The following is a 19,051-nucleotide window of genomic DNA, read 5'->3' as shown; positions in this document are numbered from 1 at the left end:
CTGAAAGGATGAGAGAGCCAGAGACAGTGAGGGATAAAGAAAGAGCAAAAGAGCTGTTCTCTCTGGAAATACTTGAGTTCTCTGTTGTTCTTCGTCCATCCAGAGCTCTAGGGAGTGTTTGGCTCAGGATGCTGCTCACACACTAATTACCTTATTACTGTAGCTCAACAATATGGAACTGATCAAACTAGCTGCTTTTAGGAAAACTAGCTGTTCTATCAATGAGATTTACTCTTTACAGAAAACTACTGCACAGTAGTAACTGTGAGAACTGTAAAATGATATGTCTGTCTGTCGTTCTCTCAATCGTTCCGTCGCTCTATGTCTGTCTACTATCATTCCTATATTCATTGTTCTATCTATCTTATTTACCTTATTTATTTCTTGTATACAGAACTGCATGACGGATTAATTGTTTTGTATTCGCTTTGGATTTTCAAGGAAGGTGTACATTTTCAAAACTTCAAAAACGGATCACACTTGTAACACAGCTAGTCATTCTTTTAAAACCCTGATCCCATGCTTTCATTACAGTTATACACTTTTTCAGTCCACATAATCAGTGTTTCAAACACAAGATTATTGTAATATGTAATGAGAACATTTGGTTCAATCACCGAAACGCACTAGTATGATCTTCTTTCAATTTAGTACTTTTAACAATCATTTCATTCAACAGCAAATAATACAAGATTCATGTTTCAAATCTCCCTCGTTGCTGAAATAATTACAGTAAAACAGGCTACAGATGCCACATTAGAAAATACACTTACATTACCTAACTTATAGAATTGAATCCATAATGTTTGTAATATTATCTATCTAGAGTGTTATCAAAAGTACTAGATCAGAGTTTGCTGACATTACAGTAAATGTTTTCACTGCAGGACCCTATTTTACCGATCTGAGGTCTGAAGCGCATGGCGCAGGTGCACTTAGGACTTGTCCGAATCCAATTTTGCTAGTTTAGCGACAGAAAAAACGGTCGGCACGCCAGGCGCATGGTCCAAAAGTGTTGTCTCTTCAGGAGTCATGCGTTTAGGGTGTAGCGTGCAATAAACCGATCAGAGTCTCATCTCCCATTCCCTTTAAAAGCCATTTGCACTTGCACCATGGCGGATTCACTATTTCCATGGCGGAATTTGCAAGCAGAAAGACTGAACACTTCTCCTTTTATTTTTAATATTTAAAAATGTTTGTGTGCTGCTTTGTGTCCCTGTGTAAAAAGCAGAGTGTACACGTGTTGTGCACCCGCCTATAGGCGCATGTTACTAATGCGCCCTTTAAATAACACAAAAAAATGCTACAATTGTTGGTCAATGGCACAGTCATTTTCATTTGCCTCAGAATAGCAACGTGCTAACAATCCGCCTGAACACACCTCATTTTCAGACCAGCACGCCCATGGGCGAACAGATGGGCGCGAGTGCATTTGCTGTTAAAACAACGTGGCGCTGAACGTGAAAATGATAACTGCGTCGGACTGAAACTATCAAAAAACACTTGCTTCACGCCTGGCATTGCATTGTGCCATGGTAATATGTTTATAGTATCACATGGTTTTCCCCCTGCCTTGTACTTTATCCTGCTTTGTGATCACAAATTGCTATTGTCTCTGTAAAAAGCTGCATTTAACTTATTTACCTTTTGTATACAGAACTGCACGAAGAACAACAAACTTCATGCTCATGTGATATTGCTTGATAATATTTCAAAAATTTCCAAACGCATGCGTTTACAAGTTATCAATGCACATTCAGCGTGGTTCATGCTGGTTCTCTACCTGAGTGTAGTGAGGAGGGAAATTGTGGGTTACCTGAGGAACAAAATCACATCTGGATCTGTTTGCTCCTCTGCCCTGACAGCACAGTCCTGCATGTTTTCCATCCACCTGTCTTTGATATACTGCACCGGTTTAATAACCTTGGTGGTGCTAAAGGCTGCACAACAAGCAGAACTCCCACAATACTCCATAGACATGGCAGGGTGGTTCAATGTATAGTTAATGTGTATGTGTATATGTATATGTATATCTATATATGACATTATGTCCACTGAGTGACAGGTTATCTCTTCATCACGGCATCTGTTATTATTATTAGGCAGCAAGTGAACATTTTGTCCTCAAAGTTGATGTGTTAGAAGAAGCAGGAAAAATGGGCAAGCGTAAGGATTTGAACGAGTTTGACAAGGGCCAAATTGTGATGGCTAGGCGACTGGGTCAGAGCATCTCCAAAACTATATCTCTTGTGGGGTGTCCCACAAGTCCGATCCAAGGAGGCCCCACCTCGCAACTTGCAGGTCTTAAAGGATATGCTGCTAACATCTTGGTGCCAGACACCACAGCACAGCTTCAGGGGTCTAGCATTTTTCAGCCTGGACAAAGCTAATGCGCATACACAGTCCTAAAAGCGCATCTCAGAACACTGACTGTTTCTATAGCAACCGGAACTTCTAACGGCAGCTGCAGTGACGCGATTACTATACTAATCAACGATTGGCTCTTTCATTTAGAAGGCAGGCCTTATTCGCCATATTGGGCTTTGCACTTTCTCCCATTCATAAGTAATCGGAGTGCACTGTCCTCCTATATACAATGATTAGGCATAACATTATGACCAGTTGAAGTGAATAACACTGATTATCTCTTCATCACGGCACCTGTTAGTGGGTGGGATATATTAGGTAGCAAGTGAACACATGGCCCCAGGATGCACTATGGGAAGAAGGCAAGCCAGTCGAGGCAGTGTGATGTTCTGTTGGAAAACCTTGGGTCCTGCCATCCATGTGGATGTTACTTTGACATGTACCACCTACCTAAGCATTGTTGCAGACCAAGTACAACCTTTCATGGAAACGGTATTCCCTGGTGGCTGTGGCCTCTGTCAGCAGGATAATGCGCCCTGCCACAAAGCAAAAATGCACAATAACGAGTTTGAGGTGTTGACTTGGCCTCCAAATTCCCCAGATCTCAATCCGATTGAGCATCTGTGGAATGTGCTGAACAAACAAGTCCGATCCATGGAGGCCCCACCTCGCGACTTAAATGATATGCTGCTAACATCTTGGTGCCAGATACCACAGCACACATGCAGGGGTCTAGTGGAGTCCATGCCTCGACAGGTCAGGGCTGTTTTGGCAGCCAAAGGGGGACCAACACAATATTTGGAAGGTGGTCATAACGTTAAGTCTATATATATGAATATGAAGTGCTGTATAAAGGCCTTTTAACTCTAGTAAATAAGTCCACATAACTGCATTTGTTTGATGTCTGAAAGCCTGCTAAGTAAGAGTGATAAAATGTCTGTCATTGGTGTTTCACTGCTTGTTTGAATTAAACATAATCTTGACCTCATTATGGTAATATTTTAACGAGTCTGTAATTGGAGCATTTCCCTGCTGCTTTAAAGTGCTGATTTAAAAGACCAGCTTTTATAGTTTTGTACCCAGGGAAGCTGTGTGTTGGATCTTTTTACGAGACTTTGTACGACCGATATGTGATTAGAATATTTACGTAGGGTATTTAGGAAACGACACTTTGCCATTAGTGGTGATGATTTAAATTGTGATGAAAGCTATAAAGATGACATTAAACTGAAGTTTAGCAGACACGCCAGTGTCCATTACCATTACCATGCTGACTGATTTTCTGCATGTTGTTTGCGTTCTTGTGATTTTGTTTTGCTTTTCTCTGAGGATTCACATCTACACAACAATTCTGATGAGAGGAACATAACTTCTGCCCATGTTGCAGTCAAAGAATATAATAAATGTAATCTCTGAACAGATTTAATAGCAACTGGGTGTTTTTAATGCCAAGACTACCTTATGATGTTAGCCGTTTGTACCTATGCCCAGAAAGAATCTGAAGACCTTCTTTACATTTTCTGTGCTGATGTTGGTGGGAAATCTGTGGAAAGGATTTAAACACAGTAAAATGTGTTCCTCGAAACTGCTCTAGTTGGTTATTGAATGCAATTAGCCAATATATTTAATAGACAGAAAGGATGTAGGAACTTTGTGAATGAAGGAACTTTGAAAATGCTTCTTAAAATGAAATAGTTGATTCAGCATTGAAATTGACCAAAGGCATGGGTACCAACATAAAATAATGGATTCGCTTTTCTTATAAATGACCCTTAGCACAAAATCTCTCATCACTGACATGATGGGGCTCCCAGTGTGCCTCTCTTGGTTTCATCTGCTTCTTTTTAAACACAGGAAATGAAGTCAAAGGTTACTGAAATGTTTGTGTTTATTTTTGCCGTACTTAACAGATAGAATTTCCAAACATAAGCCAACGGCTTTAAATAAGCATAAAAAAAAGAAGAAGAAATATCATGTCTATCTGGCAGATTTAAAATCTAAATATGATGCATTTGTTTTTTATTTCCTTTAATCTGCTCTGTTTGCACGTTATGTTTCGTTATGCCCTGCCCATCAAAAGAGCAAGTTTTCCCAAATACATCAAGTGTTCACACTTGGCATGTTTGGTTGGATTAAAAATGCGTTAAAATGCCAATCTGAGCGCTAAACGGACCAGGACTAAATGCACACCTGCAAACTTGTCGCTTTTCGGCGACAATCGCCGTTTTCTTGGTCAATTGGGTCATTTCAGGGTCATTTATGTGAATCGCGTAGAACCGGAAAGGGTTTTGTTTTTGGGGTGAGCGCAAAGGTGCGCGCGGCAAAAATGACGTCATTGCAACAGCGCGCGCGCCTCTGCATCTGAAGATGCACGACTTTGAGCCGAATCTGCCCGAGCAGAAGGATATTAGTACATCTCATCACACAAGCAACCAGTTTGCGCATCTAAATCAGTGGTATGATCTGGTTCTAAAACAGTAGCGTCAAGTAAATGCCTCGTTCGTTTGGGGAGAGGCGCACGCAGTCAGCGGAGGCTCGCACTGCGGTGCCAGGCGAAAGAATAAACAAGGCTTTATGCAGTCATTCATGGGGTCTGTTCCATTCGACCGTGAGTGGACTGCAAAGTGGACTTCAGAGGGTAACGTTATTCCGCCATCTCAAGTGTGATTCCAATCCAAAGGGAGCGAACATGTTCAGTTTGAAGGGTACTGCGAAACGGCGTAGGGAAGAAGGGAACATCGATACATCACTTCACAGGAAGTGGAGAGTGAAAAACACCCAACTGTCATTGCGCATCGGCATCGCATCACCTGTCTGTACGATGGAGCAGAGCCGTTGAAAGACTTTTTAAACAGCTGTGCAATGGAGGAGTTTATAGCATTTGAATAGTCATAGTTATTATACAAACTAGAGTATTTATGAATGGTTATGGCAATTCGCATATTATATTTTATGAATATGTAAACAAATTAAAAGTGTTGAGAAGCAGCTGAGGACTGTCTTTTTAATATATATATATATATATATATATATATATATATATATATATATATATATATATATTTACTTTATTTACCTCAGGAATGTTTACTACGTAGCTGGGCTTGGGAAAGAAAGTGCATGAGATGAGACCACAAAGATCATTGATTAAGAATAGCCTATTTATACATAGTTAACCGAATCAAAATGTATATTCATATTGAATGACAGGTGCAGCTTCAAATGTGTTCATAGTCAATACAACTTATATGTAAACTAATAAAACTAATGTTTTGATAATATTTTTTATATACATAGCCTACTGTCTGTTTTGTAAATGTGTATACTAATTATATGGTTTTAAATTTGAAAGTAAAATAAATTACAATATTAATTTGTTATATCATAATCTGCGCGACCCCGTCGTTGCCTTTCTTTGATGACGTTGCAGGGCTTTCCAAATGAGTGATTATTGTCAGCGAAGTCCACTTCAACTGATATACCGTGCTCAGGGAGTAGGGAGCAGTGAACAGTGCGTAGGGACCCTGTCGAATGGAACGCACCCATGATGTGGGTAAGAAGTTAGACAGAAGACCTTTTACAGTAACGTTACACAATAGCTGATGCGAGAGTATGCCGCGTTCCAGGCAACCCGTAACCCGTGTTTTTCCAACCTTCTACCCGTGAAAGTGCACTGGAACGGCAGTCAAACCCGTGACTTCCCACCCGTGAACTCGTACTAGATCGATGTACTCCCAGTTACGAGTTTTGACGTCTCATAGCCCGCGAAGCAACAATGGCAGCCCCGTACAGATGCGGTGTTAATGAAACAAATATACAAATAACGTAAAATAAAAGGTATAACAGCATTTCTTGCCGTCTGCGCTGTTTTTCTGCTCCGTTTCCCTCAAATAAGCAAGGAGTAAGCACCTTTGGCGATAGAAATGATTGTAAATGAGCCTACACCCCGTACGGTCCGCCACGCTTTGTTTACATCAAACTACCACACAATTCCTTGCGCTCAGGCAGTTTGGCGTGACTTTGCCTGGAACACTACAAAGTCGTGAGTCGTGGTTTGAAGTTGTAATTTACGGGCTCAAAAACCTGCCTGGAACGCAGCATAAGTGTAACAAAGCAATTTAGCGTCACAACACTTCCTTGAGTTCCAGGCGTTTCCGTGTCGGAATAAAATCATTTTTAAAATATTAAAAAGGTGTCATTCTCTTTAAGTCACGCTCAGAAATGTGTCATTTGCATTTTAAAATCACACAAAAAAAATCGAGCCGGGGGCACGCACACAGGAGAAGCAGCAACGACTAACGTTACAGCAGGATGTAACTAACTCATGGTATAACAGTTAACTTAACGTTACTTGCTTAGCGGCTTGTCATGCGCGAGTTTTACAACATTTGTGTGCGTTTACTCATGGTTTGAGGATATAATTTGGTTTATGGACTATTATATGTGATTTAATGTTAGCAGTAGCAAGCATAACGGTTTTGCACGTCAGACTAGTGCGTGTTTACATAGAAAAACAATGGAATAGTAGCGCATTTGAATGCACGAGGCGATAGGAACAACACAAAGACATTTGAAGCAGTTTTACTCACCGCCTGCTCCCAAAAAACGAGTCACGACCGTGAACTCACGCCGGGACTGCTCCATCTTTCAGCATTAGACCAGCTACAAATTCGGCGTCGAACTGGGCCTTGTTTATAAAACAATCGTCGCCGAAATGCAGGGAACAAACAAAACACTTGCACAACTCCGTTGCTGCTCCAGAAAAACAAACTCCATCCGCTGTCCCATTAACGCTGGGTTCTTTGGAAATAGGGTTGTCTTGCCTTGACAACCAAAAACACACCTCGACTCTTTGGTGACATTGTTGATGTCGTGAAGTCCTGTGACTGCAGCGCAGCCGAGCAAAGCGCTTTGATGGGCGTACAGACCCATACTCGAAATAACTTCCAACTTAATTTTTGAAACTTTGTCCATGTTTAGCATGGGAATCCAAGTCTTTAACAGTGTAAAAAAACTCAGCATGCATGAAACAGCAACACCCAACCCAATTTTGTTTTATTTTAAAGAATTTATATCTCAAATTTGGTTGACACACCCACAAGTAGCTAAACTAACACTGATGAATAAACAGTATAAGGTAAGGTGTCATAAATTCCCAGTGTGTTTGTGGACTATTTTGTTATTTCCTGTCTTGTGCCATGTGTTGTAGTCCTTTGTAGTTTTTACCATGATTAGTTTTCGCCAGGTGTTGCCTATTAGCCACTCCCCCTTGTAATCTTGTTATCCTTGTTTCCCTTTGTGTATATATACCTCTGTGCTTCTGTTTTTGTCGGTTGGTCGTTGTGCTCCTATATGTGTGTTCATGTTGTTGCGGTTCTGCCTGTTTTTGAATACCCTTGTTCTTGGATTTACTTTTGATGTTGTTTTGTTATTAAATCGTTCTTGCTGCACTTGGATTCTCACTCTGCTTCATCCCTGCTCACACATTTTAAATAACAGTTCCAAACTAGTTTTTGTTAATACAATGAAGTCATCAAAAATATAGAAAATAGCACAGTGAAAATGGTGATATTTTGGGTTAAGGTTATGGAAGCAACTGTTACCATGGTAAATACACAATACTAATATGAACCGTTAAACATATGGACACTGATCCTGATTAATTAATGCATCTTACCTGCATGCAAATCCTTCCCAGCAAACACAAAACATACCAGTTACTTAATTTATTGGTACTTTTTGGTACTTTCATGGCTTACTAATTGTCAATGTCTTGCGACCCACCGGCTGAGAAACACCACAATAGTCCAAGGGTATTTTTACATTTTAAAGAACAAATGTAAAATGGTTATTATGATTTAAAACAATGTGAGTATCAATGTTACAGCTTTGTCTGGCTTTTTCCCAGCCAGGTCTTTAGACAAACTCTACAACTTTGCCGACTGCGCGGGACTGCACCTAATCTTTGGGCTGAATGCCTTGCACAGAAACCCTGACAACTCATGGAACGCCTCCAGTGCTCTGAATCTGCTCAAATACAGCGCCGGCAAAAAATACAACATCTCCTGGGAGCTCGGAAATGGTGAGTCCTCTCTGCTGCAGATTCAAAAAGGATCTTTAGAGTTAACTTTAACATGCTGTCATTCTGTCACATGGAATGACATGCATCATTCATCTACAGAAGAAAAAAGAACGCATCCATCTAGCAGTGATTATTGTGAGAGTGTGTAACTAAAAGGTTGCAGGTTCGAACCTTGCAAGTTGGAATTCTTGAACAAGACACCTCAAAACACCCTGTGGTGAAAATCAAGTGTGTAATGTTGTTTAAATGTCTATGTGGTTATTTTTAATATGCTTTAGGGAAAACCATGTGCAAATTCAGTAAACTGCATTGCTGAGTATTTTCTCCTTATAGTGTACCAAAGATAGTCTCAAAAAAAAGTTTGTTTCCTACCGTCACAAACATGTAACCAATCCCGTCAACAGTGTTGGGGGTAACGAGTTACAAAATAACGGATTACAGTAACGATATTACTTTTTTGGGTAACGAAGAAAAGTAACGCATTACACTAAAAATATTGGTAACTACACTACTTTACTAGACTATAGGAACGCGCTTTCCTGCGTTACTCAAGCCGTGTTTGCCTGTGTGTAAAGATCTGATATGTTTAAGTGCTGCGTGCACCGTTGCCATAGAGCAGTGTTTCCCAATCGAGGTGCCGTCTGACAAGAGCAAGGGTGCCGTGTAAAACTCCTTCAAATTCTCTCTTTGTAAACTTTGTTCAATTCATGCGAGTGCTGCCGTATGTTTGAATAAGACCACTCATTTTCGCGTCATCACAAATGAGAAGTCACGCGCGCTGTGAGAAGATTTTGTGTCTGTGCACTCATCCGAAAGCGCGCACACGTCTCACAGTGCGCAAATATTGAGTTATCTTTCAAGTTTTGCTCTTGAACGGACAAACTCACACAAAAACTATGTCAACATGCCCATCTTGATGAGTATCCTAGCAGACATAGTCTGTATATGCCTTAAAACGACGCATATCCGAGCATTAGGTCCAGGATTAGGTCTTAAAGGGGCAGTAGGATTAGGTCTTAAAGGGGCAGTAGCCTTTACTGCTGTCTGTTTAATGTCAAACAACAAAAGACAAGGACATCACTCACTGCTCTTGATTGAATAGATTTTGTAAATTTAATAGGATTAATCTTTAATTTATACGGTCAAATATGCAATGTTATTTTACATTTGATCAATTTCTGTACCTGAAAACTAATGTTAGACGTACCTGAAAAACCTGAAAAGGATTGTTTATTTTATTAGTGTCTTTGCTCAATAGTATTTATTTGTGCTGCTGCTTGTATTTAAATCATTTGTTCTTATTATTTTCTTTATCTTTATTTGACAGTAGTCCTTTTTGTTTGTTTGGGGAAACACTGCATAGAGCCATATTTGTCCATATATCTACACGGTAAATTAAGAAATGGGAAAGTAAAGTAATAAGTAGTGAAGTTACTTTTCAAATACAGTAACTAGTAAAGTAATCTCATTACAATTTACAGATGTAAATAGTAACTAATTACTTTTTTTGAGTAACTACCCCAACACTGCCCGTCAACATGCGGGACAGGGCTTTCCTCCACTGGCTTTCTATGATGTTCAAATGATGCTGATTTTTAGAAGGCAGCTGTCTGACTCTGAGATGGAGAACGGGAACATTGTTTATGTAACATTAGCAACACATTATTAGCTGTTTGATTACATAGTCAAGCCAAAGGCTAGTCATATAAATTACTGTTAACCGACATTGTAGAGTGTGATACATAAAATGCATTACCATTCTGATACATCGACTTGTACGAGCCTGTATAATTCACTCTTCCGCTTCTTCTTCTGAATCAGTTTCTGCTTTAAACATATATGACTGAATTAAACCAGTATTTCCACTTGCCACTGTGTAGCAACACATATAGCCTACTAAATGAAGTTGTAGAGTTACTTTCAAACAATTTTAAGGCATGAACACATTTCCACTGGAAAAAATTTTTTTTTATGTAATTTTGATTATCAAAGATGAGTTTAAATGGATACATTTATGGAGTGCAGGAGGGACTTTTAACTCAAGTTAAAATTTGACTTAAAATTTTCTCTTCTGTAAGTCGCGTTGGGTAATGCATTTAGGTCAATTTTATTCTAAACGTAGTTTCTAAGACTGCAGCCCTATTTGAATGGGTGTATCTCTATTTATTTCTTAAAGTCTCCATGTAGTCAGTCATTTTAGCCCTGATGCTGAAAACTCATCTTTGATCACCAAAATTACAAATTTTAAAAGTTTTTCCTGTGGAAAATGTTTTATTAATGGATGCATTAAACCATGAATATGCAAATTAGCCCTGCCTCCACTCAAACAGCTAATAATGTGTTGCTAATGTTACACAAACCATGTTCCTGTTCTGCCTTTTATCCAAGCGCTTTGAACATCATACGTGAGTATGTAGGGTACGCTGTTTTATCATATTAGATACATTTGAGTGTGTTATAATTGGTTATAATGTGTTATGTTTTAATGAGTTATGTTATAATGCTACATTGTGCGTTCGCTCGGCGGCTACTATTAGACCTTTGTTGCACACTGCAGTAAGCTAGATCGATATTAGGCATGGTAAAACATGGTACTCGCGATAAATCACCAAAACGAGATTTAAACAATGTGTTGAGCTACAGTATATATCAATGATTAGTTTTCTGTCGATGAATGTATCCAAACAGTTGCTCACCTGCTAACAAAACACATAATATATTAAAGCGTCTTTGGTGTTTCCATGGTTTCTACAAAACAAAACGGGAAACGAGGGTAAAGGTCCTTTCACACTGGACGCAATTTTGACGTGCGAATAATTGCCGCAATGGTTTTATTTTTTGATCAGCTGTTTGTGTAATGAGTGCTTCCACACCGAACGCGAATGTGCTGCGGCGAAAAAACAATGTTTATTTTTTATGGAAAGTGAATGTGTTTCCATCTAGAACGACTGTGGCACTTAAATGTTTACATTCTTTGTGACTCAACTGGAAATGCCGATCGATTGGTTCCTGAAGTGTGTGTTTGTCTCATCAGATGATTGTCCCACAGACATTTGAAGTAATTGCGGAACAGGCCATGATAAAGTTTTAGCTCCTGTACAAGATTAGCATACTCCCCTTCAGACTCTCTGTTCTTTAAGACTGGGTGCACCCATAACCTTCTTCTCTGTCTTTTAAAGAAAATGAAAAGCTTGTCTCAGCTGTCGCCGCGAATGTTTTGGAATGTTGGAGCTCTGAAACGTCACAGACGTCGCAAACTCGCGTCGCGGCTGATGTGAATGGTTTTGACGCGAACTATTCGCACACAAAATATTAGTTTTTCCGCTTTGCTTTTTCGTTACACGTCCGGTGTGAAAGGGCCTTAACGTGGGTATGATGTCATGGATAGGTGACGCACGGACATGGTCCGTGTCCTGGTTAAAATTGCTTATTTATCTGTATTAAAACATTCTTGGAAACATTTGGGATAATATAAGTAGCCTACACAAGTCAACAAAATATATAACATTGTTCTAGTGGTTTTTGGATATTTTAATTCAAAAATCTTACATATTGCGCCTTTACCCATTTTGCTTAGATAATTATTTATGCTGTAAACATTAAACATGATTGCATTAAGAAGAGATATTAAATCTGAATTTAATTTGCTAATACAAGTCCATAAGGACCTTAGTCTGTCCTTATAGTCCTTACACTCTCGCGAAGTGATCGCACAAAAATGTTTGAGACAATTTTTAAAAAAAGGCCCATAAATCTATACTCCACAAGTATCTTCTCATTTTCTGCTGTCTTCTCATTGACCACCACCCACTTGAGACACTTGAAGTGCTTGATGTACAGCGCCATACAGGCTGGAACAGTGTCAGCTGGATAAACAGAGAATATTTTATAGAAGCAGTCTTTACCGGTACAATATTGTGCAGTCTGGAAAAATTACTGGCAAGGCCAATTCAAGAAGCTCTGGTCGTTATTACATTACCCCACCTCTTCATATGAAACTAATCCCATTCGAATAGGCTTATGTCAGGAGACAAATTCACCAAGCAGAATCCAAAAGGACACCTGGTGACTTTGTAATCTGCTCTAAGCACTCATTCATCCTTTGTCCTATGCCAGACATGCTGCAAATTGCCCCATTCATGATGCCTTTGTATCAAATGTCTCTCTATAAACATCAAAACAACACACTTTTGACTTGATAATGGGTTCCTATAATTTAAATTGTATTATATATATAATACAATTATATATAATTTATACACACACATATATATAAATGTATGTGTGTGTGTATATATATATTTATATATATATATAGACAGCATGTGCAGCTTGTAGTATTGCACACTTAGTGTTTTCCATACTAAACACTAAACCTATAAAAATGCCAGAGACCGATTTATGAATGCACAGAAACCATATATTGTTTGTTTATTGGCTACGATTTGCTTGTGTCAAAAACGTTACTAGCTGTTTGCATAGAAAAACTGCAGGCGTGCTGCTTTTGCTCTGAGCTTGTCATGAGACCAAAGGAAGCAGGACGCTCAAAGAGAGCAATCTGTCTGCTCATACTGAATGTAAAATTCATGCAAAAATTTATTAATTAATATTTGTCATGTAATACTGAATAAGAGTCTGGATTAGAGTTGAATCTTTCCATTTAACAAATTCTAATAAAAGCATGTTATTACTGGAACAGCCATTTGGATGTTTGTCTTTCTGTCTTCAACTGTAACAATAACCACGTCCGAAGAAAAGCTGTTAGCGATAACTTGCTAAATCAGATTTTGCAAAGCTGTTAATTCAAAAACAAACACTTTCAAGCGAACTAAGAGTCCAAATGAAACAATGGGAAATATTTTTCAGCTGTGGGTGGATGTTTATTGAGTGGGTCGTGCCAGGGTGACACAAAGTGATGCATGGGCACTGTGAGGATTTATTTCATGACTGTGTTATTTGTGCCTTTTCCAAATGATAGGATCTGGACAATATTTTAATGGATAATAATAATGTCTCATATTTTCCACTGGCCTCGGTCTGGCCCGGTACTGTATTGACACAACAGCTCAGCATTTCTGTGTTTCTCTCCCTACACAAACACACACTCACACAGGCTGTGATGTTTATAAAGTTCGCCACTTGACTTCTGTAAAGTCCTCGCTGTGATTTCAAGTGTGCGCCTCCCACAAGTGTTGCCTTGTTTAAATAGTTTACAAAGTGCTGACCGCAATATAGGTCGTAATTCAAAGGCAGTTTGCGATTGGGTGTCAGCTTGCATAAAAAGTCTTAAAGGGATAGTTCACCCGAAAATGCATTTTGTACTTGCCACAATTGTCAAGCTCCAAAGAAGAAACTCCAAATGCATACACTATCTTTCAAAGGTTTGGGGGTCAGTAAGATATTTTTTTTAACACTTTAGTTTAGTGTCCAGTTCTCACTATTAGCATCCATATAGTCTCAGACGTTACACCCACAGACCGCTGGCTGAACATCTGATGCATATGGCACACTTTTCTGGAAACACTTCAGGAGTTTCAATGTCGTCATCTGATTGATTGAATTCTACAGGATTTGCGCAAGACGTGTGTGTTGCGTTCTTTAACTGTCCGCCTGGAAACAAAAACCAAATGGCAAACTCCCGTGTGGAAGAAGAACACTGTCATGTTTACAACTGTGACAGTGATCGCTTACCATGATCAACTAAACGCTGGAAGTTTGCGGCTCTATTGTTGCAGTAAACTTGCACAATGGATAATAATTTTAATTAATCATTTGAAATAAAAATTGTTATAATTTATAGATGCATGCCGCTCTGTTATTGCAGGGACATCTACTTTACATTTTCACGCCCATCAACATGATGCGAAACAAAAGGAACTGGGATTGGTTGCGTTATTTGTCAGTCGAACGTCCTCTTGGGCAGTCCTTGGCCAGGGAAAGTTGCGATAGAGTCCAGACCTTCTGCCCTCAGTCTGAAGATCTGGCTACATGAGACAAGCATCCACATTACTAGGATATTAGTATTTATAACGCACATAATAATGCCTTATTCTGCATGAACATATTCTACATCCTTGATCCTACCCAATACCTAAACCTAACAACTGCCTTAATAACTATTAATAAGCAGTAATTTGGAGTTTATTGAGGCAAAAGCCATAGTTAATAGTGAGAATTGGACCATAATCTAAAGTGTGACCAAATATATATAGATTTCTATCAAGCAAGGATAAATTAAATTCATCAAAAGTGATGTTTCCACTAAAATATGTTTTCAACATTGATATTGTTAAATGTTTCTTGAGCAGCAAATCAGTATATTAGAATGATTTCTGAAGGATCATGTGACACTGAAGACTGGAGTAATGGCTGCTGAAAATTCAGCTTTACCAACAAAGGAATAAATTACATTTTAAAATATAGTAAAATAGAAAATGTATCAAGTAAAGGCAGTCTTGGTGAAAAGAGACGTTCAAAACCATTATTAAAAACCCCAAACCCCAAATTTTTGAACAAATTCCCTTTTGAATTCATCCTTGATTATGCTGTAAAAGCAGTAAAGCAGAGTCTCATCATGTATTTTCTTCTTTTATTTCCCCACACAGAGCCCAACAGTTACCGCACAATGGTTGCTCGTTCAGTCAACAGCTCTCGTCTGGCTCAGGATTACACTCTTCTGAGGACGTTACTGCAGTCTGTGCGTTTCTACAGCCGAGCTAACCTCTATGGGCCCAACATCGGCCGTCCTCGTAAAAACGCAATTCTATTACTAGATGGGTGAGTGTCTCTGTCATTTGTTCAGAAATAGTATAGCCTCCCTGCATGCACTTATTTGTATGTTTGACATATGTGAAGAGTGATAAGTTATAAACCAAATCTGGAGGAATCTGAAGGAAATTACACAGGTTGTGCGGATAGGATATTTTGGCTGTTTTTGTAATGTTTAACGCTTTTCAATTGACACTGAAAGCTTGAGTAATGGCTTCTGAACATTCAGTTTGCCATCACAGGAATAAATTACATTTTTTAATAGTAAACAGTTATTATAAAATGTGTTCAAATCTGTTCCGGCAGCAGAACTGTGCAGCTCCACAGGTTTTAGGGACATTATATTTTGGCTGTTTTGATGATGCTGTCAGATACCAATAATAGTATTGTACTAAACTTTGTTTAACACATTTGACAAAAAAAATAGCTGCCTTACATTTTTAAGTACAATCAACTTGGATGGAAAAGATTAGTTCACCCAAAAATGAAATTTCTGTCATTAATGACTCGCCCTCATTTTGTTCCAAACCCATCAGACTTTTGTTCATCTCCGGAACACAGATTAAGGTATTTTTGATGAAATCCGAGAGCTTTCTGACCCCACACAACGACCACTTTCAAGGCCCAGAAAGGTAGTAAAACATCATTAAAATAGTCCATGTGACTACAGGGGTTCAATCTTAATGTTATGAAGTGACGAGAATACGTTTTGTGCGCAAAAGAACAAAAATAACTACTTTATTCAACAATGTCTTCTCTTCCCTGTCACTCTCTTATGGTACAAGTTGTTGGGCTATTCACGGTGCAGCGCTTAAGTTCTACAGCAGAACGGCAGCTCAATATTGGCTGAGCACCACATGCATGCGTTGTGGTGCTTACGTGAATCACATAGGAGAGTGTCACAGAGAAGAAGAGATTGTTGAATAAAGTCGTTATTTTTGTTTGTTTTTTGCACACAAAAAGTATTCTTGTCACTTCATAACATCAAAGTTGTACCACTGCAATCACATGGACTATTTTAATGATGTTTTTTCTACCTTTCTGGGCCTTGAAAGTGGTCGTTGTGTGGGGTCAGAAAGCTCTCGGATTTCATCAAAAATATCTTAATCTGTGTTCCGAAGATGAACGAGTATCTACGGGTTTGGAACGACACGAGGGTGTGAAATTAATGACAGAATTTTCATTTTTGGGTGAACTAACCCTTTAAACTTGACTCAAAAAAAAATTTTGAATCTTGTATAACTTATAAAAAAAAGTTGACAATTGCTTAATTTATTTGGATGAGTTAAAGCAATGTAATAACATGTGTTGTCATAACTTACTGATCATATACATATTTTTTACAGTGCATATTTCTGAATATGAAATTTAGAGTATTGCTTTTAGTCATTTTCTAGCTTTGAAGCTTTTAGTAGATGTATGCATTTACACTCTCTCGTCAAAATCATTTTCATCAAGGATGCATTAAATTGATCAAAAGTGACAGTAAAAACATGTAACATAGATTTATATTTCTAATTACAGTTTTTTCCAACTGCTTACAAATGTTTTCAAAACCATGTCTCCTTTTTTCAAAACTCTACACACAATTCCCATGCAAAACTGCACAAACAAAATGCAAAATGCCTCACATCTCCTTCAAAATGTAATACTTTATTCAAAATGCCATAAATGCATGTCAGAATGAAGCATTTGTTGGTCACATGATCAACAAGTGTTACCCTAATCTCATCAGAGATGGCTCTCCTTCCTTCTCTTCTTTGCCCTCGCCCTCTTCTTCCTCTTCCTCCAACTCCTCCTCCTCTTCCAACTCTTCGTCTTTGAATGTGTCGTCGTTGTTGTCCCCTGCCTCTCCCTCCTACTCCTCTTGCTCTCTCTCTCTCCATTGTTAGCATTCCATTGTTCAAAACAGGTAATCTGACCTTTGACCTATTTATAGGCCTATTCTACAGTAAAGCAGTGATTGGTTAGTGATCAGTTAAGCAATAAGTGTTTGCACATGTGAGGAGTGTGCGTGTGATCTGGTAAATAAGTGTAGCATTTTGATTGGTTGTGTTTGGAAAAGGAAAGCAAGTCACTTCCTGTTAGATTTGGGTGTTTTAGGTAGAGAATTGTGTGTAGCGTTTTGAAAAAAAGTGTCAAAGGCTGAGAAATAGCTTATGGTTTTGGAGATTTGGTGTGTAGTTTTGCACTTTGAGTGAGGGGTTTCAAAAATCATGTGACATGAACAGATTTTGTGTGTTATTTTGTACTTTCTATTCATCAAAAAATCCTGAATTTTTTTTTTTATCACAAAATATTATAAAGATTTCTGCAGGATCATGTGACACTGAAGACTAGAGTAATGATGCTGAAAATTCGGATTAGCCATCACAGGAATAAATTACATTCTAAAATGTGATGTAACTAAAAGTTAGTGATTCTGTCAAGATATGCATTTTAACTGTAGATTAGCAGCAGTGTGAGAACTACTAATGGGAGTCTCTGTTTTGATTGGCTTTGATTGTCACATCATGTGGCGTTTTGCGCTTTCAGTGTAGAAAGGCGTTGTGATTGTTCACGCATGGTGTTGGCAGAAGGGCTTATCGGATGTGTGACTCGTTGTAATGGCTCGTATAAGAGATCTCCAAAGCACATTGTTTAAGAGAACGCGGTACTGTCCGCCTGCCTGGAGAAGCACATAGCTGAGTCGTGTTTACGTTGCTCCATGTGGATTGTTAGTCCAGGGGCCTGTAGCACCATTGAAACCCATCGTCAGATAAATAAAGTGTCACTCTATTAATGGCGTGACAGTGCAATGTTCCACCTGCATGTTACTCGTTCCTCCCACTCTCTCCTGCAAGAGCGCAGAGGCTTCAGTATTGCAGCTCTCAATTTTGAGTGCAACATAGTAACAGATTTGAACTCCAGTAAGACATTATAAAATAAATAACTTGCAGTCAGTAAATCAAGAATCATTCAGATTGATTCAGTGAGTCTTTCTGAATGATTCATCCGAGTCATTTGTGTGTGAATTACAGTGCTGAAGAATAAGGAAACTGCTGACAGAAATGAACATCATGAAAAGCATTAGGTCCCAGTGTTATTTTTTTCAATGCATTCTTTCTATAAAGGACAAATAATTAATGGAAAACCCACATGACTGAATTATGTCTCAATCATTCAGCGTGTGGTTTTAAAAGAGGATTTGAGCAACACTGCCAACCGTATACTTCTAAACACATATATTTTTATGACAGAGGCTTATTAAAGCAGTGCCAGTGTTGATGTGCTTAGTATTAAGACCACATTTTTCTAATTCTGTTCTTGTAATGACATCTGAGATAAATACCTCTGGGTTTCATTTGGGAGTATTCATTTAACATTGTTTGTGCTTTTGTGCCTTTCATCAAAAACTGGTTTCGTAGAATAATGGCTTTTGTGAGTGGATACTAATTGGTTATAATTCCTGTGTGACAGAGCCAGACATAAATCTATCAATGCCTGACCAGAGCTTCCTCGTTCTTTCAACCAGCGGACCCTGTCTACACACACACACACACACACACACACACACACACACACTGGTTTCTATGTTTTATGGGGACTTTCCATAGACATAATGATTTTTATACTGTACAAACTGTATTCTATCCTCGAACCCTAAACCTACCCATCATAGAAAACGTTCTGCATTTTGACTTTTAAAAAAAACATAATTTAGTTTGATTTATAATCCATTTTTTCTCATGGGGATCAAAAATGTCACCACAAGGACAAGGATTTCAGATATTGCCATCCTTGTGGGGACATTTTGTCCCCTTAAAGTAGGGTTTACCAGGAGCACACACACAC

The 19,051-nt window shown here is 38.7% G+C and overlaps 1 protein-coding gene across 1 annotated transcript in view; it reads left to right on the top strand.

Moving 5' to 3' along the window:
• Positions 1-5,898: 5,898 nt before the first annotated feature.
• LOC307141787 (inactive heparanase-2-like) overlaps positions 5,899-19,051 on the top strand; it is a gene marked incomplete at its 5' end in the record, with an annotated part of 71,750 nt that continues 58,597 nt past the window's right edge. The window contains 3 exons of the mRNA XM_079842241.1: positions 5,899-5,920; positions 8,276-8,449; positions 15,055-15,226. Coding sequence (XP_079698367.1) covers positions 5,899-5,920; positions 8,276-8,449; positions 15,055-15,226 — 368 coding nt within the window. The remainder of the gene's footprint in view (positions 5,921-8,275; positions 8,450-15,054; positions 15,227-19,051) is intronic.

Source organism: Gobio gobio (genome assembly GCF_949357685.1).
Source record: "Gobio gobio genome assembly, chromosome: 18".
Lineage (NCBI taxonomy): Eukaryota > Metazoa > Chordata > Actinopteri > Cypriniformes > Gobionidae > Gobio > Gobio gobio.
This window is presented reverse-complemented; position numbering and strand designations above follow the sequence as displayed.